This window comes from Schistocerca cancellata, chromosome 4, assembly GCF_023864275.1.
Source record: "Schistocerca cancellata isolate TAMUIC-IGC-003103 chromosome 4, iqSchCanc2.1, whole genome shotgun sequence".
Classification (NCBI taxonomy): domain Eukaryota; kingdom Metazoa; phylum Arthropoda; class Insecta; order Orthoptera; family Acrididae; genus Schistocerca; species Schistocerca cancellata.
In genome coordinates this window covers 630,829,801-630,856,794 of record NC_064629.1, presented here as the reverse complement: position 1 = coordinate 630,856,794, position 26,994 = coordinate 630,829,801, and the positions used below count along the sequence as shown (strand labels likewise).

Below are 26,994 nucleotides of genomic sequence, written 5' to 3'. Positions count from 1 at the left end.
GGGATCAGCCTCAATGCGGGCAGTATCCCGGGCAACCACAGTAGTAGTCCGATCGGGGGATGAGTGGGACGAGCTGGCCGTCCCCGACAAACCCCCATCCGGACCCCCACAGTGATGCCCATTGGCAACAGCCTCAAGCTGTGTGACCGAAGCCAACACTGCCTGAAGCTGGGAGCGAAGGGATGCCAACTCAGCCTGCATCCGAACACAGCAATTGCAGTCCCTATCCATGCTAAAAACTGTTGTGCAAAGAACGTCTGAACTAATCTACAGAGAGTGCAAACAAAACGACACAAAATTGAAACGGTTATTAAAATACAAGATTGCCTAGTAAATGCAGTAATGCTGCCACTTGTGCACTGCTGACACACTGCTCGGCGGCGGAAGGAGACTACGCGATTTAATACTATTCGAGTACTAAAACGCGATGCTACAACTCTCAAATACTATAATACGCCCGAAATTTATGAATTAAACAATGCAAGTACCAAAAACACGCAAAGAAATTAAGAATTAAACTATGTAACAAATGAGTGAGCTAGGAGTATACGACTTGCTGCTGCAGCTGCTTATCCAACGGCGGCTGGGAGCACACTGCTGGAATGCAGTAGAATCAAATCAGGCGATGCTGAGGGAATCAGATTAGGAAATAAGACCCTAAGAGTAGTAGATGAGTTTTGCTATTTGGGCAGCAAAATAACAGATGATGTCCAAAGAAGAGAGGATATAAAATGTAGACTGGCAGTGGCAAGAAAAGAGTTCCTGAAGAACAAACATTTCTTAAAACCGAATATAGATTAAAGAGTTATAAAGTCTGCTCTGAGGTGATTAATATGGAATTTAACCTCGTATGGAAGTGAAACGTGGACGATAAACAGTGGTTGGGTGATTAGGGGGAGGGGACCGAGGTGAGGTTATCGGTCTCATCGGATTAGGAAAGGATGGGGGAAGTCGGCTGTGCCCTTAAAAAGGAACCATCCCGCCGTTTGCCTGAAGCTATTTAAGGAAATCATGGAAAACCTAAATCAGGATGGCCGGACGCAGATTTGAAGCGTCGTCCTCCAGAATGGGACTGCAGTGCGCTAGCCACTGCGCCACCTCGCTCGGTGAAGATAAACAGTTTAGACGAGAAGAGAATAGAAGCCTTTGAAATGTAGTAATACAGAAGAATGCTGAAGATTAGACTGGTACATCAGGTTGAACAGAATAGAAAAGAGGAGAAAAGATATTTGTGGCATTACTACACTAAAAGAAGAGATCACTTCTTAGGACGCTTTCTGAGACATCAACGGATCACCAATTTAGTACTGGAGGGAAATGTGAGGGGAAAAGATGGATACAGTTAGCAGATTCAATAGGATGTAGGTTGTAGTAATTGTTCGGTGATGAAGAGGCTTGCACAGGATAGAGTAACGTGGAGAGCTGCACCAAACCAGTCTTCGGGCTGAAACCCATAATAACAAATTAAACGTTACAAATCCTGATTTTTTCCGTAAATAGCAGAAATAATAGATCGAGATTTTAGACTAATTAAAGTGCAGTATATAGATCCGGCGGTGATCCTATATTTTCATTATGCGCTTGTATATTTTGCTGCGTGGAAAAGTAGCAGAAAGAAGAAAAATTAAACATATTCCATCGAAGACTATTTCATTAGAGAGGTAGCTCAATTTCGGACACAGTACTAATGGGCAAGGAAATCTGCGGTGCCCCTTTCGCTGAAATCATCTCTACATTTATCTTAGTCGATTTTCAAACCCACGGAACACCGAAATAAAGATGGGCAGAGGAGTCTAAACTGGTAGACCCATGAAAAAACGCTTTTTGTTGCGTTATTAACGTCTAGAGCTTCTCGAATAAGTGTCATTACTGACTGATGACATGTGATGAGCAGATACTATGGCGTATGATTTCATCACAATATGACAGAATAAAAAATGCTCAAAGCTGCAACGAAAGTGATGAGCAATTGTACGTGGGCAGTAACATGACTTTTATCTGACGGATCGCGCTATTAACTGGACGGCAGTCAAGAGTACTGGTGTGATACGGAGAAAATAATATGAACGCTCTGGTACAAACACCTCATTTTCGGAGCTTGTTTTCTAACTTGAATGTGACTCACTCCAACTTTTCTTAACACATTTATTTGGTCTCTGGCTGATATAAATATTAGCAGCCACGAGTTACAAGCTTATGTAATTACAACAAAAAGTCGTTTATGAATTTCAGTAGATGAAGTAAACTGTTCTGATGCTGAAATTACATCGTTTTGAACAACAGCTACTTCGTATACCATGCTTGCCCTCGAGATCTCTTCAGCCGAGTCTAAGTTGAAACTTCCTGGCGGATTCAAATTGTATGACGGACGGAGACTCGAGCTCGGGACCTTTGCCTTTCGCGGGCAAGTGCTCAGCCAACTGAGCTACCCAAGCATGAACCACGACTCCGCCTCACAGCTTTAATTCCGCCAGTATCTCGTCTCCCAGCTTCCAAACTTCACAGAAGCTCTGTTGTAAAACTAGGAGATTTGCCCCTAAAACATAAAATGGAAGGTAGAACACTACCAAAGTAGCAGGAGCAATGGTTCTCATTTCAATAAATCCCCAACCAGTTCTCATAAAAGACAAACGAAGTAGGTATCAGTCAAATAATAGTTTGCTTATTCTTTGTAGACATAAATTTCACTCATCCAGCTTTCTCAACAGAAAGAATTGTAGTAGAGTGGTATTTAACATAATTCAAAATGGGGTAAGCCGGCGAGGCAAGTTTGTGGACAATAAAGCTCCCACACTCACCTGGTTAGGTTTCAATAAACGACAATGGAGTATAACTGAAAAAAAGTGACTTATCATCAGATTGTTTACAATTGTTAGTATTCGTTCGTAGCATTGTGGAGGTCGTTATGCAGTTGTGGCAAGACAGAAAAATCGAAACAGGTAAGCACTGAATGTGACGAAGTATCTGGAATTACGCTACATTAAAATTACTACACCAAGAAGAAATGTAGATGGTAAACGGGTATTCATTAGACAAATTTATTATACTAGGCCTGACATGTGATTACATTTTCACGCAATTTGGGTACATAGATCCTGAGAAATCAGTACCCAGAACAACCACCTCTGGCCGTAATAACGGCCTTGATACGTCTGGGCATTGAGTCAAACAGAGCCTGGATGGCGTGTACAGGTACAGCTGCCTATGCAGCTTCAACAGGATACCACATTTCATCAAAATTAGTGACTGGCGTATTGTGACGAGCCAGTTGCTCGGCCACCATTGACCAGACGTTTTCAACTGGTTAGAGATCCGGAAAAGATGCTGGCCAGGGCAGCAGTCGAACATTTTATGTATCCAGAAAGGCCCGTACATGACATGAAACATGACGTCGTGCATTATCCTGCTGAAATGTAGGGTTTCGCAGGGATCGAATGAAGGGTAGAGCCACGGGTCGTAACACATCTGAAATGTAACGTCCACTGTTCAAAGTGCCGTCAATGTGAACAAGAGGTGACCGAGACGTGTAACCCCATACCATCACGCCGGGTGATACGACAGTATGGCGATGACGAATACAAGCTTCCAATGTGCGTTCACCGCGATGTCGCCAAATACGGATGCGACCATCATGATGCTGTAAACAGAACTTGGATTCATCCGAAAAAATTACGCTTTGCAATTCGTGCACCCAGGTTCGTCGTTGAGTACACCATCGCAGGCGCTCCTATCTGTGATGCAGCGTCAAGGGTAACCACAGCCATGATCTCCGAGCTGATAGTCCATGCTGCTGCAAACATCATCGAACTGTTCGTGCAGATGGTTTTTGTCCTGCAAATGTCCCCATCTGTTGACTCAAGGATCGAGGCGTGGCTGCACGATCCGTTACAGCCATGCGGAGAAGATGCGTGTCATCTCGACTGCTAGTGATACGAGGGCGTTGGGATTCAGCACGGCGTTCCGTATTACCTTCCTGAACCCACCGATTCCATATTCTGCTAACAGTCATTGGATCTCGACCAACTCGAGCAGCAAAGTCGCGATACGATAAACCTTTATCGCGATAGGCTACAATCCGACCTTTATCAAAGTCGGAAACGTGATGGTACGCATTTCTCCTCCTTACACGAGGCAACGCAGGTCAACTACTGTTTGTGTATGAGAAATCGGTTGGAAACTTTCCTCATGTCAGCACGTAGTAGGTATCGGCACCGGCGCCAACCTTTTGTGAATGCTCTGAAAAGCTGATCATTTACATATCACAGCATCTTCTTCCTGTCGGCTAAGTTTCGCGTCTGTAGCACGTCATCTTCGTGGTGTAGCAATTTTAATGTATTTACATCATAATGATGACTTATTAGTATTACTTACAGTTTTTCTCATCCATGATATTAATAATGGTGCTCAAGTACAACGGAAAACAGTTAAAAAACGAACGACTCACCACGAAGGAATAAATGATTACAGTTTCTGAAAAATTGGATGAAAGAGCTTCATAAATTGAGGAAGTCAGTAACGGATTGGTCTACCTCTGACTCTTACGCAAATAATTATTCGGCTTGGCACTGATGGATAGAGTCATTGGATGTCCTCCTGAGGGATATCGTGCAAAATACTGTCGAATCGTCAAAACCCAAGCTTGTTGGAGGTCCCTCCCCATAATTCTCCAGCTGTTCTCAACTGGGGAGAGATGCGGCGACCTCGCTGGCCAAGGTAGGGTTTAGTAAGCACGAAAACGAACCATTGAAACTCTCGCCGTATACAGACGGGCATTATCTTGCTGAATGTAAGCCAAGGATAGTTTGGCATGAGTGCCAACAAAACGGGGTGTAGAATACTGTCAACATACCGGGTGATCAAAAAGTCAGTATAAAATTGAAAACTTAATAAAGCACGGAATAATGTAGATAGAGAGGTAAAAATTGACACACATGCTTGGAATGACATGGGGTTTTATTAGAACAAAAAAAAAACAAAGTTGACAAAATGTCCGACAGACGGCGCTGGACAGCAAAACGTCAGTGACTGCGCATGACAATCGTGTATAAAAGGAGCTGTAATGAGAGAGAGAATCAGATGCGCCAGCAGTCGCAGCGTGTTGACGTTACCTGAAAAGGCGCTTTTAGTGAAGCTGTATTGTCAGAATGGGGAATGTGCTAGTTCAGCGTTACGATCCTATCGCCATAGGAAGGGGATTCGAACGGGTAAAGGTCCGTTGACAAATGCAGCTGTGCCGAGAATGATTTCGACGTTCTAAGCCACGGGTTGATCAGACGATAGACCCGGTAGTGGCCGGCCGAGCACAAGGCGTAATGCTGCTGAGACAGTTCAGGAAGAAACGGAGACTGTAGCGGGTTCGTCTATGCACGGGGAAGTCAGCGCTTGTGCAGTGGCACGTCGCAGCGGCATTCCATACACTACTGTTTGGTTGGCAGTTAGGCGTACCCTCCGATGCTATCCGTACAAAATTCATCGGCATCACGAAATACACCTGGCGATTTAGTGAAGCGGAGGGCATTTGTGGTGTGGGCGTTACAAAAGATGGTGGAAGATGACGATTGGTTGAGTAACGTGCTGTGGACCGACGAAGCTCATTTCACGCTCCGAGGGTCTGTCAACGCCAACAACTGCAGAATTTGAGCTACCGAAAATCCTAGAACTGTTGTGGAAACTCCATTGCACGATGAGAAGGTCACGGTATGGGTTGGATTTACCACATCTACCGTTATCGGGCCTTTTTTCTTCGAGGAAATGCGTGATTCAGGTTTTGTAACTGCTACCGTGACTGGTGAGAGGTACGCTGATATGTTACAGAATCGCATCATCCCCAGGGTGGCTGATACACACCTGCTGGAACGTACGATGTTTATGCAGGATGGCGCTCCACCCCATATTGCTAGACGCGTGAAAGATCTCTTGCGCGCGTTATTTGGTGATGATCGTGTGCTCAGCCGCCACTTTCGTCATGCTTGGCCTCCCAGGTCCCCAGACCTCAGTCCGTGCGATTATTGGCTTTGGGGTTACCTGAAGTCGCAAGTGTATCGTGATCGACCGACATCTCTAGGGATGCTGAAAGACAACATCCGACGCCAATGCCTCACCATAACTCCGGACATGCTTTACAGTGCTGTTCACAACATTATTCCTCGACTACAGCTATTGTTAAGGAATGATGGTGGACATATTGAGCATTTCCTGTAAAGAACATCATCTTTGCTTTGTCTTATTTTGTTGTGCCAATTATTGCTATTCTGATCAGATGATGCGCCATCTGCCGGAAATTTTTTGAACTTTTGTATTTTTTAAGTTCTAATAAAACCCCATGTAATTCCAAGCATGTGTGTCAATTTGTACCTCTCTATCTACATTATTCCGTGATTTATTCAGTTTTCAAATTTACACTGACATTTTGATCACCCGGTACCATTGTGTTGCGAGGGTGCCACGGATGACAACCAAAGGGTTCTTGCTGTGAAATAATACGGCACCACAAACCACCACTCCTGGTTCTCGGCGGGCGTCAGTCTGGTTGGTACTCCACTGCTTTCCGGAACGCCTCCAGATACGTCTTCGCTGGTCATCGGAGTTCAATTCGAAGCGGGACGCATTAGAGAAGACAATTCTACTCCAGTCAATGAGATCCCAGGCCGAAGACGTGTCTGGAGAGTCCCCAGACAGCGGCTGGATACCAACCTGACTGTCGCCCGCCATACAGCCGGAATTGACGGGCTCAGGTGTCATTTCATTTAACAACAGGACCCCTTTGGTTTTCATCCGAGGTACCCTTACGACACTGCGGTACTTCGACCTTTATTCTACACCCCGTGTTGTTGCCCTTCGTGGAAAGACATCCTGGAATTACATTTCAACAAAATAATACCTTGAGGCACACTGCTTGTCTTCGTGCAAAAAGAAAATGGGGGCAAGAAATCAAACGAAATTAAATTACACCGGAATGAAATGAGCCACTGGAGGCCAAGGTTCACTCTCACCACAATACCCAGAATATATCCCTGCAGATAATCCGAAATTTTGTTGGTGGAATTCGAGTTACAGCTGTTGAGCTACCCATGACGTGAAACCTAAGATAGTAGAGTTTACGATTCTAGCAGCGTCAGTAAGGACCAATGTTTAATGGTATCTGGCTCACTAATCGGAATTAAGAACTACAGTCCATGACCGTAGAAAGAAAACGCTAAATCGTTTGCATTGATTATTACGTTCTAAAAGTTATTCAGTGAAATACATTACATTGCAGCCAATACATCAGTCCACAAGGATACTGCGAACTAGATTAAGTTGGTTATACGAGGCATGTGCGGAATGTAAGTACCGTTTTGGAATAAAGCTCAACAAACATTTTTTCAAACCAAATATTTTTTACAAGAAAGAGCATTTATTAAACTATTAATCTACAAAGTTTCCACGATTATTCAGCCATTTTTCATAGCGGGAAACCAACTTTTCTACGTCCTCTTCATAGGAAGATACCACCAGTGACGATAGCTACAGCTAAACACAGCTTTTTGCGTCGTCATCGCCTTCATCCAAAATCACGCTTCAGGTTCAAGAAGTGGTTGTCAGAGATCGGGGCTGTACGGCAGGTTACCGAAGTGCTCCCAACCGAGTTTCTGAATACGGTTTTGGGTTACACCAGCAGAATGGGGACGTGCACTGTCTCGAAGCAACACAGTGCCTTGACTGAGTATTCCACGCCTTTTGTTTTAATTGCGCGGTCAAGTTTTCTCAGTTTTTAACAGTATCGTACCTCATTCACTGTTTCACCTCTGGGAAGGAACTCCACCAGCAGAAAATGACCCAAAAACCGTTGTTCAGCTGTGGCTGTCTTCATTGGGGGCGTATTTCGTTGAAGAGGGCATAAAAAAGTTGGTTTGCCGCTGTGTCAAATGTCTGAACATTGATGGCAACTATGTAGAAAAACAGATTAAGTAATGGTCTTTTTTGTGAAAATAAGCCCGCCGCTGTGGCCAAGCGGTTCTAGGCGCTTCAGTCTGGAACCGCGTGACCGCTACGGTCGCAGGTTCGTATCCTGCCTCGGGCATGAATGTGTGTGATGTCCTTAGGTTAGTTAGGTTTAAGTAGTTCTAAGTTCTAGGGGACCGATGAGCTAAGATGTTAAGTCCCATAGTGCTCAGAGCCATTTGAACCATTTGTGAAAATAAATTTTGGTTTGAAAAAAAGGTGTATAAGCTTTTTTCCAAACGGTAATTACTTTCCGGACATGCCTCGTATTTTTATTTCTGTGAGGGAAACTATTTTCAAGGTCGTAACGCCAACGACAGCTCTTGCGATCTATCCGTACTACAATTAGTAAAAGTTTATTTAGCAGTCTAGCCTCCCCTCCCCCCCCCCCCCCAATCCCAAATAAAAAAAACATCTTAACACCCACAAGAACAATCAGAACCTGATGGAGAAGCTATAAATTGGGAAAACATCTGCAAAAATTTAACATATTTCTGTAAAAACAGGTTCAACATAATGACTCTGAAAGTCAAAACATTCTCTGTAGTATTAAACTGGTGCAGATCTCCTACTGCTACACTGCCAGGATGTGGAGATGCTGACGCATACCCTAATATGTTGAGATAAGACCAAAATATTGAACTGTCCCAGGAAAGAAAAACTCGAAAATATTCAAAGAATTACAGGGACTTTTAATAACACTTACGGACTTGTACTTATTTTCCGACTCAAAGAAGAAAATCCAAGCAGTTAGTGGCAAATTCGCATATTTTGTTACGACGAACAAAGCTGTGAGGACATGTGAATATGCAGTGTATACTGCGGAAGAGCAACATAAATTTCGAAAGAAATCTAAACAATCTGGTTTCAGAATATCTTAATTAACAGATTATCTTACGGGTGTGACCTAATAGGTTCTTCTGATTCGACTAAAATAAAAGCTTCCGCATTCAAGGGTGAAGAGTATAGAATTCGAGGTTCAAAAGGACTAACTACTTGGATAGTTGAAAGAGTACTTCAGAGAAGAACGTTCCCTTTTCAGTTAGGAAAGAGAGACTTACTATTTATTTAATTTATTCTATTTAACTCTAGAAACATGGGATTTTTGGACAAGACGATGCGCCTTGAAATGTATCATAACAAAGATAAATAACTCACGTGGTCCAGAAGCCAGGAAAGGTAATACGGCTGCTCACGATATGCAAAAGAGCAGGTTTCTTATCCTGGTCTGGAACAATTTTGTTTTGTAATGACGTACTTATTAAATTGCAAGCTTAGCATTTCCAAACGGATTTCACTGATAAATTGCATGTCATTGTACTTTAATGTTTAGTGAATTTAGTTCAAATGGTACAGTTTTAGCCTGCCATAGATGGTCAAATAATCCCAATGAAACAAAAAAAAAAAATTGCGAACTACAATTGGATATGGCGAACCATGTACCAATAATATAATTTGAATTAATAATAGCCGGTCGGAGTGGCCGAGCGGTTCTAGGCGCTACGGTCTGGAACCGCGCGACCGCTACGGTAGCAGGTTCGAGTCCTGCCTCGGACATGGATGTGTGTGATGTCCTTAGGTTTGTTAGGTTTAAGTAGTTCTAAGTTCTAGGGGACTGATGACCTCAGATGTTAAGTCCCATAGTGCTCAGAGCCATTTTTTTGGAATACACTGAATACAGTCGTAATCTGTGAAGTAACAGAAACAGTTTAGTTTGTTTACCATATCTTAGTTACGTTCTGTTTCTAGAGTCATACTCGCCACAAGATACATGGAAGTTTCAAGGGAAATGGTTAACGTATTGTATCTACAGACACTGTTTATGAAATGAAATTGCGTAACAAACATAAAGACACAGATAACGGTACACAGATCGTCTAGTAGCCCACACTACTACTAACTGCAGAAATAATTTATCAAGCATCCAACGATACTCTTACAGTTTTTCCTCCAGTGAAATCTCCAAAGACTAAAATGACATGTTGGTTTCCGTAAACAGTGTGTGCAGAAAATGCTTCCAGGAATATACTAATTTAATGATCGATTTCCTGATTCTGGTGCCAATTCAGAAGTAGCTCATTTATATTAATGATAGAACACATGACAAAAAGAATCACTAAATACGTAACTAGGATGTATCTCGTTTGTCAGCTTTATAAGGTCCATTTACTGAAATTTACCGAAACGTTTCTCCACCAAAAGAAGTTGGCTTGAAACTAGATGCTGTGCTAGATAGCCAGAGTGATCTGAAGCAGCAGAAGAGGAACCTCTGTTCACCTGTGGTTCCCCGTTCGTCTCGCTCACAGGAACGGGATCCATAAACGTGACACGCCGTAGCCGAGGTGTTGCAATAGACACCGACCTTCACTACACAGACGTAAGAGTGTGCGCTGCCAATGCATATCTTCCACCTCCTGGAAGTCACCTCTGACGTATCTCACTTCAAAGTAAAGCGAAATGATGAAAAGCTACCATGATCGGTTTGTCGTTTGAGGCGGCTCGAATCATCGTGTCACAGAAGTGATGTTCAAACGACATTCAGTGGCAACATATCTGACCATTCGTAATGTCTAAAACGCGAAGTGTTTTTTTTAAAACTCTTCTTAAGTGAATCCTGGCGAGTTCTATTGTGAGTTTGTTTACGTATCAAGTAACGATTTCACCAGACTCCACCATTATAAATATTTAATATCAAGTAATATCCACAATAACATTCGAAATCACAGATTGATTAAAAATCATCGAACCATCTCCTATGGCGATATTTACATCCACACTGATATTACCATAATTCGCTGGAACAAATCTTAATACTTCTGCGATGTCGTTAGTTGCATATGCTACACTATATGATCAAACGTATCCGGACACCCTTCTGTAATGCAGAATTGACCTCCAGCCGTCACAAGAAGCGGACCGACCAGTACAAAAGGAGTCGGGGTGTATTGTGTTGTAAGAAGAGAAACAGTAACAGTAGAATGTAGATTATACGGCTTAAACTAAACATCTGGATCTCCCAGCCAACAATGCCCTTTGAGTCTTTCTTTCTCTTTTACTGGAGAACAAAATAATACCCAATTTCTGAAGCAGATCTAGTATTTAAAATGCTAACCATAAAGAAAAGGTATACAAGAAAGCAACACTAACTAATTTCCTCTAGCATCCGAGTTTTGCAAATGAAATTCTTCTCACACTGCACAGAGAAAAAAAAAGCGTCTATCGATATCGAATCTATCGAAGGAATTAAATACGAACCGGACAAAGGCAACCAATCGGTCCTTCAAGCTGTTCTTATGAAGAACTCAAAAGTACCGCAGCAATGAATCAACTTGCACTGCACCGTGTTGAAGTACACGGCGGCACTTTGGACAAAACATCGAATTTATTATTATTGCTCCCGAGAATGTTTTCGTAATATCTTAGGTAAATGTTGTTCCTGAGCAGATGTAAGAGAGGACCTTTAGGCCATAATCTGGTCAGGCTAAATACGCAATAAATAAATGAAAAAATAAATATGATAGTCTAGCAGTACGTCGTTGAAGCCTAGGTCCCTGTATTAAAAATGACAATACTGCTGGACTACTTCTCAAAGTTTAGCCGTGGAATCCATTTTCATGTTATAAGAGTCATTACTGTCAATTTGTTGCGTACTAAACTACGTACCATAGTGGAGTAGACGCTGGAACCTATCACATTTTATATAAATATTAAGCTGTTTAAGAAAATACAAATCGGGGCACCCAGAGCGGGGATTTTAATACAGCTTGTCTTGAACGCCATTCCAGTGTTTTAACCTCTTTCTCGATGTGGCTGATTAGTGTGGGAGTTATTAGACTGATGCTAAATCCAGAAGTACTCTTCATATCAGTCCATGGCGACATACAATAAATTTTCAGATTGCTGTCAAGTCAGAGGCAATATGTTTTCCCACATTCTACTGAAACTGTGGTATTTATTACTAGCATCGTTCGCAGAATCTGTAACCCTCAAATAGTGCGACATGTCTTTTGCCAGACAGACATCCTCCGTGAAGAGTTGTTCAGACGCCGGCCTCTGTACAGCACATCTCTTCCTCATGGGCTTACTCTCTAATTTGCAGATTCATGACTCAGCCATCGTCACACTGCTAATGCTTTCAGTCTACTCCAGAACTCCGTCGACTAGCAATCCTTAAACCATCTTAGCTTTTGGGGTTCCCGTCAAGTTGAAGGTCTGTAGTACCCAATTGAAATCAGTTCGCACTTCCAAAGCATTTCCTTCCAGTCAAAAGACAGAACTCTCCAAACTGCCACTGGAGTTCGACACAGGCCAAGTAATCTTAGTCCTATGTATCATACAAAAGTCGAATAAATTCCTTGTTCATGACGGTCTAATCACAGAGGGACAAAAAATAAGGTGTTATTCCATTAAGGCAATGCCAGCTTACGTAGGATAGTTGCAAACTGCACTATTAAGGGAAATGCAATGAAAGTTGTGCAACACATACATTACTCGGCAAAGAGACCTTAAACCCAGCCGTGTCGGAAACTAATTCGGTCACTTTCATTACGTGCAGTTGAAAGTAGTCCCCATTGCTAGCTTGCAGGGGAAGCATGGAAAGTGATAAACGAAAATGTGTTTGAGGAAAGCCCAGATGGTTTGCTATTAACGTCAATAATTGTATTGATGAGACGGAGAAGGGAGTAATAACGCTGATAGGAAGGATGACGGAACGCGCAAACAAATTTTTAAAGTCTATGATGTTCAAGTTACGAAGTATGTGATCCAAGTATCTACGCCAAAGAAGAAGAAGCAAAGTACACATTGTAAGTATCCCATTGATGACATGGATAAAGGCGTTATTTCGTAGTAATTTCTGCGATACAATAAACAATTCAATGAAACAAGTTTATTTGAACCGTTTCATACAGAAAGTCTCTCACTGTGTGGATTATCTGCAGCTGACGCCACAAGTTGCCTGTAAATGAAGGTGACATGTCTTTGGAAGAGAGAGGAGCTTTTATGTCCGTCTAGTACGAATACATGTTTGTGCCTCTACCCCTGCTGTGTATGAAAGCAAAGGGTGCATGGTTGCATGATGAGGTTTAATTTGAAAGTTCCGTGGGTAACCGTAAACTGGAGCATAATATGGTAGTTATGTCAATTTGATATGCTGATAAAAGAAAGCAGAGAGGTTTGTCTACATCCATAAGTCACGCTAAGGAGAGTTTTTGTGTTCGGGCCGTTATGTTGGCCAGAGGCTCCTTCGTGCCTCTTTGCTAACCCCCACCACATTGGGCTCCCCAAGCGCTCTGGCGCGGCCGCGTGTGGCCACAGTTGGGCCGCAGCGGTGAGTATGAACGGTTGTGTTTTTGCGAACACTCTGTATACTTCCGGATATGGGTATCAGGATGTCTCGCTTTTCAGCGATCTTAGTATGAAACGTTTCCTTTTCAGCTGAAAATGTTAGGGAGAAATCATTATGTCTTTTGTAATAGTCCACGAGTGTGGAAAATGAGAGCTCCGCGAGGGCGCTTTATTCTGATCCGAACTGTAGCTACGATAACTAGGAGAACGGTGTGGTCATGATTATCTAAACTTATCCCCAGACTGAATTCACTGTGAGTCTCACGGGTGAGTTTAAGGTTTATTCCACGTTAATTTCTAATGAGAGTCATCTGAACGGGCGATATAACCATCTTTGTGTTTGAAGCGTCATGGCAGAATAAAACTGTGTGCCGGACCGAGAATCGAACTCGGGACCTTTGCCATTTGCGGGCAAGTGCTCTAGTGTTCGGAAGTGACACATAGCCTATGTGTGCACATCCTTTAGGTCTGGCTATTCAAGTACCAGGTGAATGATATTATATCTTGCTGTAATAGTTCGTATAGTTAGCGCCCTTTACCTCTGTATGATTAGAGTTGTCATGTTAAAGACTTGCATCATTGTTCAACGACTTCACACGTAGCGTTGAATCGCCAGAAAATTTCAGTTGCATATGCCTTCAGCACTTATTAAACAACACGTTCACTCACAATTTTTAATCGAGATTTTTGAACCTTCACTTATGGTTACTATGTGTCATCACGAGTCCATCAGACTCGTTTTTGCTCTAAATTTGAGTCACTAACTGTTTCCTGTCCACTTGCTCTCAACCACTAGAAACTGTTAATTTTGGTACCGCAGTTACCCTCTCTACATGTGTTGTAGAATGCCTGTAGTCAGAGACACATGTGTTTCTGTTTCGAAAATGAGCACCTAAACTGTCGAGTTGGCGAATAATACGTGGCATTCCATGCCGAACGAGTACCTATATGCCTGTACAATATCATTTACTCTCTTTTCTCAAAATCGGATTTAAAAGACTTGATGTATATATGCAAAATCATAGCCACCGATGGAGTGGATACATGCTCTCTCTGGTGGGCTTGTTATAAACATGTTGTTGATAATCGAAGTGAAGAATGATGCTTCTAATTTTATTTTTCATATGAACTGGTTTGTGCAAGTATTGCTTTCCCTCACTGTACCATTTATCCTCCCGACTCTCTTGCGCGGATTTTTTGTGTCCAAAGTCATGGGCGTTTAGGTTAATCAGTGAATTACTTCTTTTCTTACTTCAATAGTCCACATACGAGGTTGAAATTGTCGTATCGCAGCGAAACTTGATAGATATTCTAATGCATTAATGCGGAACAGCTTTACGCTGGGAAAAAAAATTAGTTCCAATTTTGGACACTAGGTGCAAATCTGGCGCTGTGAATGCACGAAAGACGCATAAAAGTATTTCCATATGTAATAGCTCAGGAAACGGGACTTGGGCAGAAGAGGTTAAACGAGTGATAAAGGCATTGACTAGTTGTTCAATATGGAGAGCTCGACGAAATGCTATACAGCGCCAGATTTGCACCAGGTAGCCAAAATTGGAACTAATTTTTTTCCAGTTAAATAGGTTCCGCATTAATGCATTAGGATATATACCAAGTTTCGCTGCCATATGATAATTGCCGCCCATACTGGACCTTCCTGTGTAACTGCACTTTACTTATAACCATTCTGTGTATTGGTAATCATCACGAGTAAAGGCAGCCTGGTTTGTCATATGTTAGCCTATAATTACAACTGAGCTCAGCAAAAGGTTTATTCATTTACACTGTAAATCTTTAAATTACGATGTCATGCAATATTCTATCCATCTGCGGGGGATTTAAACCTCTTATTAATAACACCAATTCGAAGAGTGATATTTGTTGTCAGTAAAAGGTACCAGTCATAAAGAAGTCCCGTGCTTAATCTGTACGCTTCTGTCTGTAACGTCACGTTTCCTATTAATGTCTGTGTCCCCATTGTTAAGTGTTGAGCACTCTAGTAGTCCAAATACGTGTATAGAAACCTGATCATAGATAGGAACAGTAAAGGTGGAAGGTTTCATGAGTAATTAACAACGAGAATCCTCAACCATTCAAAGTGGCTTTCAAGAGCAAGACAGATAGCAAGCACACATGAGCAGCTTATTTTTAATGACAAAGCATCAACTTCGCGAAAACTTCAAAGGTTTTTTCGCAGTGAACTAGATCTCAAGGTTATCAAGCAATGTCACAAAAATTGTTCTATGATACTTAGTTTCTAAAGGTGCCAGAATATATGCGTCGTTATGTGTGCTAACGCTACCACATAGTTTAAAACATTATACCAGCGGCAAAATACTGCTATAGGAGCACAAAAAGGTGATCATGCTCGTGTTTTTTTAAAGACTCTGAGTGAAAAGTGGCGTACCAGTTCATTCTATATTCGTTAGCACCTTTAAATATTTTCCCAAAAAATATGAGATGCGATGGTATTGGCGCTCTTTTTAACGTGCAACGCACCGCTCACTCACACAAGCTCCCTTAACTGAACCTCGCCCATACCCACTATTCCGTCCAGTCCCACTTACCCATTCTTTTTCTCATTCAGCTCAACACATTGTTGTTATCTCCTTTGTCTCTGTAACTCTCACAACCACAGTCTCCTTCTTTCTGTTGTACTAATACTGTCTCCTCGCACTTTCACTGTCTCCCTGTTGCCCTCTCTTACTACTTCTATCTCATTCATCCCTTCCCACTGTTGCCGCCTCGTCTCAGCGTCACTATCTCTCTCTTCCTCGTTGTTATTATCATAGACTCTGTCTCTCATTATCACTGGCTCCCACCAACTTTCACTTTCTCCTTATCTTTATTCCTCTCCCACTGGCACTGTCTCTTTCACTTTTTCCTAGCTCTGTTTTGTCACTCTCTACTAAGTTCCACTGCCGTTGTCTCATTCTTTCTCTCACAACGCCATTGTCTCTTCCTCTCTTTCTGTACCATAACCACTGTCTACAGTCCTCTAGTATTTATTACTTTTCCTTCTCTTTCCCACTGCCACTCTCTCCTTTCTCGGTATCAAAAAGTGCGAATATGTTCGCATACAAAAATTCTTCGTAAAATTTTTAAAGGTGCTGAGGAAGGCAAAATGAAGCACTTGAGCATTTTTCAGTCATTATTTTAATAAACAGAAACATATTCGCCTTTTCTGTGCTCCGGTAGGAGCATTTTTCTGTTGGTTCCCTTTTCTCTGCTACAGCAGGGAATCTCACTCACTCGAAAAGAATTTTATGGGTCAGTTAAATTTTGATAGCTTACTTATATGAAATTAAAATAACGCTAAACTATAGACTTTTACACCTCTGGGCGGATTTTATGTGCACAAAACTGTTGCGTGTGCTTCAGCACTACAACAACATGGGGTTTCCAGAACCCTTCTGATGATAATGGAGACACTTTACGGCATACTTCTGCGTGCTACGTCACTTTATAAACGACATTTTCGGGGCGCACCGGTTTTCACGTGAGTATTTTACGTGTACAAGTAGAATAACTTCGTATCTCAGCCATCTGCTGTGCATTGTCGTCTAGGAATCAGTGGCTCAGTTTTGGTACCCAAACATCATGTTTTTCATGTTTCCTCAGAAACCGCCCATGAACTAAATGGTGCCTCCATAAACCTCTTAGGGCGCACCGTAATCCAAATCTAATGCACAAGAAACCATCCGATTTGCTCCATCTGCACAAGGGGCAGGAAGTTTGTAATATTCAAACTTTGGCCCCGTATTGTAGGATAGTTACAGTAAGACGATCCTTCCACACAAATGGTCAATTGCCCAAGGGCTAACAAAAATAATTTACCCTACCTTCCTGTCACCAATAGAACGCGATGTATGAACTCCGGAAAAATTCCATTTTTATGCGCGTCTTTTTGGAACATATTAGGTAGCCCATACTGCCCCATACGTACCGATCTTTAGCAAAATACGAAGCACTAAAATTAAAGGGGCCAGTCGTTCGTTCCAACGAAACGTCTGTTCATGAAAGTTATTCTGTGAATTGCTGTTGTCACTCTGATGGTGGGCGAGTAGTATTGTCAAGAACAATGTTTAGTCATTGTGTTATGCAGGGCACTCGCATATAGACGTGCTGCCTGTAACAGCGTTCTACGTGTAGAATGCTGGAGTGTACGGTTTTACTATCTCCCATTCTGTGTCTCAGTTCTAAGCAGGACTGTGGTTCCTCCCTGTCCCAGTCTCGAGTTCGCTTTGACGGGTAATACTTGTGATTAGCACAGAACTTGCCCGACGTCAGCGCCAGAAACCTGCTTAGATGGACCATAGGATTCACAGGATGGTCAGAAAAAGTTTGAAAAGCTTCTAAAGCTGTTGCAGGGTAGGATGCACCGAGAAATAATGTTAAGAAAAAAAAATCGATACGTTGTGCAGTTTCCGAGTTAATTAGCATTGAAGTTAGCTAATGAGGCCGTTGCGCGCACAAATTCAAGCTGACCGCTAGAGACGGTGCCGCCAAAAGTGTTCTTCGTTTGGTTTCCTAAAACCGAAAAAGAGAGCAATATAAAAATTTGACATGGCACAGTAGGAAAGAACGAGCCAGAATCAAAGGCCGAGCACTCTCGTACGCTATCATCTACGCTATGGGATCTACTGATACTAATTGTATCTGGCGGGTCACTTGAATTTGCGCTCGCATCTGCTTGACGTTAACCTCCACACTAATTATCTCGGAAACAATAATTTCTCAACACTATCTACCCTGCAGCACCATTTCAAACTTCTCAGACTGTTTCTGACCACCCTGTATAATTGTCTTCCATAAATGTTCTGTATTTCTAGTGGAAAGTAGTGTCTTGCATAGATGTGGTAACTTATAGTGTTGATTTTGGATGTTTTATTTCTTTTTGTAAAATTTTCAGAAATCGACAGATCCAGTTGTGCGCGAGCTGTTCGTACGCAAGGTGTTCCCGCCGACAGCGAAACGGCCAGCCTACTACCCAATCGATGTGGGCGTGGAGCGGATGCGCACGTCGCTGTTCGCATTCCAGGCGGAGGCGGTAACGATGTACCCGCTCATCCTGCGCACGTTCAGCGAACGCGGGAAATGCGCGCTCTCAGAGATCATCCTGGTGCCCCACGGCATGACCTATCTTGCCGTCCCCAAGGGCTCGCCGCTGCGGGAGCACATGTCGTACGGGTACGAGCCAGACAGTTTGCTTCACAGATGCAATTAACTACCATGTAATTTGTTGCAGTTAGTTTATTTATTTATTTTATTTTACGTGTAGAGTTCATGAAATTATTGCAATACTGGTACAGCATTAATACACTACTGGCCATTAACATTGCTACACCAAGAAGAAATGCTGATGATAAACGGGCATTCATTGAACAATTATATTATACTAGAACTGACATGTGATTCCATTTTCACGGAATTTGGGTGCATCGATCTTGAGAAATCAGTATCCAGCACAACCATTGAGTCAAAACGTGATGTCCTTAGGTTAGTTAGATTTAAGTAGTTCTAAGTTCTAGTGGACTGATGACCACAGATGTTAAGTCCCATAGTGCTCAGAGCCATTTTAGCCATTCAGTCAAACAGAGCTTGGATGGCGTGTACAGGTACAGCTGCCCATGCAGCTTCAACACGATACCACAGTTCATCAAGAGTAGTGACTGGCGTATTGTGAAGAGCCAGTTGCTCGGCCACCATTGACCAGACGTTTTCAGTTGGTGAGAGATCTGGAGAATGTGCTGTCCAGGGCAGCAGTCGACCATTTTTTGTATCCAGAAAAGCCCGTACAGGACCTGCAACATGCGGTGGTGCATTATCCTGCTGAAACTTAGGGTTTCGTAGGGATCGAATGAAGGGTACAGGCACGGGTCGTGACACATCTGAAATGTAACGTCCACTGTTCAAAGTGCCGTCAATGCGAAGAAGAGGTGACAGAGACGTGTAACCAATGGGACCCCATACCATCATGCCGGGTGATACGCCAGTATGGCGATGACGAATACACGCTTCCAATGTGCGTTCACCGCGATGTCGCCAAACACGGATGCGACCATCATGATGCTGTAAACAGAACTTGGATTCATCCGAAAAAATGACGTTTTGCCATTCGTGCACCCAGGTTCGTCGTTGAGTACACCATCGCAGGCGCTCCTGTCTGTGATGCAGCGTCAAGGGTAACCGCAGCCATGGTCTCCGAGCTGATAGTCCATGCTCCTGCAAACGTCGTCGAACTGTTCGTGCAGATGGTTTTTGTCTTGTGAACGTCCCCATCTGTTGACTCAGGGATCGAGACGTGGCTGCACGATCCGTTACAGCCATGCGGATAAGATGCCTGTCATCTCGACTGCTAGTGAAAACGAAGCCGTTGGGATCCAGTACGGCGTTCCGTATTACCCTCGTGAACCCACCGATTCCATATTCTGCTAACAGTCATTGGATCTCGACCAACGCGAGCAGCAATGTCGCGATACGATAAACCTTTATCGCGATAGGCTACAATCCGACTTTTATCAAAGTCGGAAACGTGATGGTACGCATTTCTCCTCCTTACACGAGGCATCATAACAACGTTTCACCAGGCAACGCCTATCAACTGCTGTTTGTGTATGAGAAATCGGTTGGAAACTTTCCTCATGTCAGCACGTTGTAGGTATCGCCACCGGTGCCAACCTTGTGTGAATGCTCTGAAAAGCTAATCATTTGCATATCGCAGCATCTTCTTCCTGTCGGTTAAATTTCGCGTCTGTAACACGTCATCTTCGTGGTGTTGCAATTTTAATGGCCAGTAGTGTAATATACAAACAGATGAATGACATAAAAACTATCAGTTTCATGCAATCTTCAATGAAATACAGACAGGAACATAAAGAAAAAAGCAACCAACAAGATAATTCTTTTCTTATTCTATGGAGAGCACAGCGTTCGGCGATTTTGGCTGTTGGTTTGTCAGCTGCTACAAGACCACTGGTAGTAAACATATCCGGTGGGTTCTGGACACAAGTTGATGTTGTTAGTCATGCTGGTCACCCACTCCTCTGAGATTGGCTTTGCGTCACGAGACTCCAGTTCTCAGTCTTCTCAGCGTCTTACATGTCGCCTAAGGCAAGTGTGAGCATATCGCTGGTTCGTCTTTGACATTCGTTCCCCGTGCCTCAGGCAGGGAATCTCGACAAAGCTCCACTCGGCAAGTTCAGGAAGACGAAGGAACTGCTCTAGACTTCTGCGTAAAGCTATTCCTTGAACTGAGTCTTGGTCACTGAGACCCGTAGCCAAATAAGGGATGCCTAGGATCAGTTTCCTGTTTCTTCTTCTCCACTTTGGAGCTGCTTTCCTGCAAATACTTGGTGCTCCACTCATAATTTGGCCCAGCTTAGTGACAGGAATTGGCCGTAGGCAGCCTGTCACAGTGCGTCCAGTACCGTTCAAAACTGCTCAAATCTGATTGGCACGTACATAATTTTGCCAAGATGGTGCCGATTATTCTGCTGCGGAGAGACATTGTGCTAGGGCAGATGTGCCAAGCATGTTTGATTTGAGTGCTTCAGCTGGTGGCTGTAAATTTGTGCATTATGTTTTTTCGTGCGGATACTTTGAGTTTTATTTCTTTGTAGCGGGCTTTAAATGTAATGGAACAGTGCCCTTTACTCGAAGGTATTTGGGTGTGACACAGTGGTTCCCCTATCAAAGTGATATTGTGTTTTCTTTTAGCTTCCCTATTTCTTAGATGAAATGCACAAACATGTCATTTTAGCATTTAATTAATCTTTGAACTGGGAGACTAAGAGGCAACACTAACATCTATGGCAGTAGTTCAGCATCGCAGATAGAAGCAACCCCACCCCCACACACCTCACCCCTGCATTCGGAGCAATACGTACTATGTGCAGAGCTGTCATTTCTCCGGATCCGTTAACAATTCAGTAATGAGTGTTGCCACTGTCGAAGGCGACACGTGATCTGTCCTCCACAATTTTACTGATCATTTCTGTAGCTGTATGTAACATTAGTCATTTATGCTATTTGCTTATCGTTAAGCGACAATGTGGTGGAATCTTTTTTGCAGTAAGTCTCTTGAAAGCATCTCAAGCCTTCTCTATGAGATAAAGTTCTTGCTAATGTGTAGGCTACACGATTTTCACAAAATCTTTTTCTTACAGTGTCTCAGTAACGTGGGCTGTTCCATAGGGACTAGAGTAAACACTCATAAATGTGGAGTCAAGCGTACATTGCTTTGGAACAACATATTACTTAACATTCTGAATGAATGTGTCATTCTGCGAAGTAGATTGCAATCATTGTGTTATGATCATCTCATCTGTCGGCAAACTTCCAACGAACCTCTGTGCATCCCCGCAATTCATGGTAACAAGTTTAATCAGACAGAAGGTGCTGAGGATATTTATCATTCTTTGGTGGACAGATTGTGGGGTCCCAACGGCCTGTGTATTGATACAAGAACGCCTGTACTTCTGAGATGTTCAAGTTACACTGTCCCGATACTGATCGCACCTAAGTAAACGAATAAATCTAATTAGAACAGTTGAAGATTGCTACCCTGCAAGTACCGTGTCGAGGTATTGTCCAGCCTTTGACGAACACCTGCCTGCAGACGCCGCAATGGCCAGGTCCGAGTCGATCAATAATGCAATAGCTAACTTCGCCTCTGAATTCCTAGTTCTGAGAGTTATGCAGGTCGACACTGCTGTAGGCAGCAGCAATATGCAGATGAAATTGTCTTCTGCGTGCATGTACAGTACATTCCAATCTGTACCAATGGTATTGCGGTAAGCTTCACGCGGTATAAATTCAGAACATAGTCTACATAATTCAACATTCTGTAATTATTTTAAACTTCATTTTCTCTTCACGCTAAAATGTCGTGTGTAATCAAACCGTGATAATAATTTATTCCACTGTCTGATCCGACAGTAATAACAGTTACATGTAAAAATATTTTCGCAACAGATGTCTTAGTCAGTAGTCCGCCGTAGAACATCACAGGCTTCAAAGTTCTACAGGATCTCCCTCTCTTGATATCACAGCGACTGCCTTTACTCCTCAGTATCGTATGCCGGTTATCGATTTGGCGAGTATAAGATGTTTAATTGTTCTGTGGTTTCGCACGGAAAACGTCTGCGACAAAACGAATGAGTACGTTAAATCGGATATCTTGCATCTTTAGATGCATAAGTGGACTCACAGAGAACTTCAGGTTACCGAAAGCAATATAAAAGGTTCACAACAATAATTTAACGTGAGTTGTATTCTTTTCGAAGCCAAAGTTAGAGATGGAAATAGCTGCTAACACACGGGTCAGTAAATGCTGACTTATGAATGTTGATGTTAGCAATGTAGTAATTGCTAATGGAGGATACGGGACAATAAACATTGAAGTATACCACGATTAAAAATTACTCGAAATTTATGAGCTCATGCCTATTATGCGGCAGAAGTTTATTTCGGCAAAAGTAAAATCTATCAGAACTGGACGTATTTGTCACTAGAGTATCCTTGACCATTATTTATGTAATATTCTCTCACTTCTAAGTCTGCACATCGCTGTTTTTCGTTTCCGCATTACCGGCTTCGAGCAATGTGGCCTATCTTCAGAGCATATGTTATAGTTACAGAGTAAGCTGCCGTTCACTGTCATATACTCACAAAGAAACCAAAAAAATTGACAGTGAACTGATAATTACTTACGAGAGGTCACCCTGTGACTACAACATATGGTCAGAAGATGGGCGCGACTGAATGGATTTGGAAATGAAAAAAAAAAAAAAAAACAGCGATCTGCGGACTGAAAAAAATTGACAGTTTTGTACGAAAAAGAAGTAATTTAGCAGAAACATCACAAAGCAGTAAGGCATTGGTGTGGTGGTGGGCGTAGACGCGTAAAGAAAATCAATTTGGAAACTGTCTAATGTTGGACAGTAATAAATCAAAAATCATAAACTGAAAATTATGTGAACTGATGTGGATACAAAAATGTGGATATGACCGAGTGTGCAATTTGCGTTCTCACTCTATTTTCTTTTACGCTTATGCATCACAGAGAAATCCATACATATTATAAAGATACACTATGTGATCAAAAGTATCCGGACATCCCCCAAAAATACGTTTTTCATATCAGGTGCGTTGCGCTGCCAACTGCCAGATACTCTATATCAGCGAACTACGCGGAACTCACGGACTTCGGACGTCGTCAGGTGACTAGTTGTCGCTCGAGATTTCCACATTCCTAAACAGCCCTAGGTCCACTGTTCCCGATGTGATAGTGAAGTGAAACGTGAAGGGACCCGTACAGCACAAAAGCGTACAGGCCGACCTCGGCGGCTGACTGACAGAGGCCGCCGACAGTTGAAGAGGGTCGTAATGTGCAATAGGCAGACATCTATCCAGACCATCACACAGGAATTCCAAACTGCATCAGGATTCACTGCAAGTACTATGACACTTAGGCGGGAGGTGAGAAAACTTCGATTTCATGGTCGAGCGGCTGCTCATAAGCCACACATCACTCCGGTAAATGCCAAACGACGCTTCGCTTGGTGTAAGGAGCGTGAACATTGGACGACTGAACAGCGGATAAACGGTGTGTGGAGTGACGAATCACGGTACACAATGTGGCGATCCGATGGCACGGTGTGGGTATGACGAATGCCCAGTGAACGTCATCTGCCAGCGTGTGTCGTGCCAACAGTAAAATTCGGAGGCGGTAGTGTTATGATGTGGTTGTGTTTTTCATGGAGGGGGCTTGCACCCATTGTTGTTTCGCGTGACACAATCACAGCACAGGCCTACATTGATATGTTTTAAGCACCTTCTTGCTTCCCACTGTTGAAGAGCAATTCGGGGATGGCGATTGCATCTTTCAACACTATCGAGCAGCTGTTCATAATGCACGGCCTGTGGCGGAGCGCTTACACGAGAATAACATCCCTGTAATAGACTGTCCTGCGCAGAGTCTTGACCTTAATCCCATGGAACACCTTTGGGATGTTTTGGAACGCCGACTTCGTGCCAGGCTTCACTGTCCGACATCGATACCTCTCCTCAGTGCAGCACTCCGTGAAGAATGGGCTGTCATTCCCCAAGAAACCTTCCAGCACCTGATTGAACGTACGCCTGCGAGAGTGGAAGCTGTCATCAAGGCTAAGGGTGGGCCAACACCATACTGAATTCCAGCATTACCGATGGAGGGCGCCACGACCTTGTAAGTCATATTCAGGCAAGTGTCCGGATACTTTTCATCTCATAGTGTATATGTATGTATGAATGTTCCACATCTCCTAAACCACTAGATCGATTTCAACCAAACTTGGTACACATAGCACTTACTGTCTGGAAAGAACCACTGAGAGGGTAAAAACCACCGACGTCTCAAAGGATTTGGGGTGGAGGCGAAAAAGAAGGGTAGCTCACGACAGGCAAATAACCAGACTATATAGGGCGAGGCAGGAGGAGAGGTATATGCTCTCAGGGGAGACAGATTTCGTGATTTTTAACAAAAAACTTCAAGTGAAGGGATGCCTTTTTCTTAACTGTATCCGACATAGATCTCTTTGAAAATCACGGGCGTCAGTCTCTTCACCAGCACTCAAATGCGAATGCAACCAAAGCGATATTAGGCTACGTTGTCTTTACGGACCATTTTAATACACACTCATTAGTGATGATCAGCTCATCGGTCCATTTATTTTAGGTTTCCTTCAGAATGTGTAATAAAGAATACTTGGAGGATATTCTTTGCCAACACTGTGTCGTATGTATTTTCAGCGCGACGGACCTCCTACTCATTTTTTGTACGGCTAGTGACACAGCACCTCACTGAAACGTATCCCGGGCAATGGATCGGTCGCCTTGAACTCATTTCTTGGCCACCGAGATCACCCGGTCTTACTCCATTGGTTTACTGTTTTTGGGGTTGGCGTAAGAGAGCAGTCTTCAAGCGCAAAGTGGACACAAAGGAGGAACTTCTCGCTCGTATTTTACATGCGTGTGCTCAAGTAAAGGCCGTATGAATGAAATCAGATCAGCAACACAGCACGTATCTACAAGAGCTGAAAAATACATTTCAGTTGACGGTGGACTTTTCGAACTTCTTTTGTGAGGAAATGTACACAATTGAACAAAACATTAGATCACAACATTTCATTTACTGTAACCTGCATTTGTCCTGTTCCCCATTTCATTAGTTTCCACAGAAACTATTAAGAGGAGGACATACTTTCATATGATGTTTTTGTTCACAATCACTAATACTATCATCTCTCAAACCATGTACCTTTCTTCCTGACCCACCATTAGTGACCTGTAACAAAATTCACACATAATTTCAAAGCTCTACGATATGTTTTCTCTCTGACACTCCCCCCCCCCCCCCATTTCCCCCCTTCCCCAACCGAATGATGAAAGGAAAAAAATTATCTCTTTCTAAAGTAAATTGCCGCACCAGGGATAACGTTTTAATTTATTACTTATTTACCGCTAACTCTGTTCGCAACATATTTTCCAGACGGTATACACATACACCACTAAAAATACTTGCAAAAATATATCATTGTACGACACGTAGTTCAGGTGATATGACACATAAACCCTGAGATGCGAGAAAAACTGCTGCACATGAAATGTATTCGCAGCTGCGAACACGGGCAATCATCAACTGTATAATGGAATGACAACAATGAAACTTTGTGCAACACTGGGACTCGAACCCGGATTCCTCGCTGTTCGTCAACGATCTTCTTAACCACTTTGGGTACCCGTGTACGGCTCACGACCAGACCCAAACTTTCGTACGTCGTTGTTCATTAGTGACAATATGCACTGGTACACATTATGCAATTCCCTCGATGGGAGGACATCTTAATTGAGTTACTGGCTGGTACCAGTGAATAAATACCATATTACCGTGCCTGTGTTGTTAAGGAGCACAATGCAATGTTCATTCGGAGATGCATGCACCACTTCTCCCTTCCCCCTCTCCCTTTCTCGTGATAAGGCCGGCGCATATCCATCCACACCTCACATTGGCGAGAAAATGGTCACCCATCCACTGTGCGAGTTCTAGCCCAGATAAGGATCTAGGGCAACTGCATATAAAAAATGGCGGGAATATATTCTTCCCCCCTTCTCTCTATCTCTCTCTCTCTCTCTACTCTCTCTCTCTCTCTCTCTCTCTCTCTCTCTCTCTCTCGAGCAGCTGCACGAATCTCGTCACCTGTGCTCTGTACTACGCAGTGAAATGATTGGGCTGGTTTGGGGTCTTCCTTTGTAAATAGTAACAGGTATATAACAAATTTCTAGTTTATTAACAATACTTTTCTGTTTGTGTACAATACATTCTTGTTAGCATTTCTTTTCCTTAACAATAATTTTTCAAAGTTATTTTAGAATACATTGTTTTTTGTACTTTAATAGAAAATTGTATGCATATGTGCAGAGATACCAATACTACTACCAGATACAAAAATATTATTTGCACTGATACTAGTAAAGATTCTATATAGTACATTTCCCATTTAATCATTATTATTTCTGATTGGTTATTTACATACTTTTTGTATACAATTCACTTTTTCATTTTTTTTACAACAAACATTTTTTTCTGTACAATTTTCGTTTTTTCATACGATACATTCA

General features: G+C 42.7%; 1 protein-coding gene across 1 annotated transcript in view; it reads left to right on the top strand.

The window, feature by feature from the left end:
• The window catches only part of LOC126184355 (uncharacterized), a 186,579-nt gene that overhangs the window by 137,988 nt on the left and 21,597 nt on the right, over nt 1–26,994 (top strand). The window contains exon 4 of the mRNA XM_049926735.1: nt 18,245–18,522. Coding sequence (XP_049782692.1) covers nt 18,245–18,522 — 278 coding nt within the window. The remainder of the gene's footprint in view (nt 1–18,244; nt 18,523–26,994) is intronic.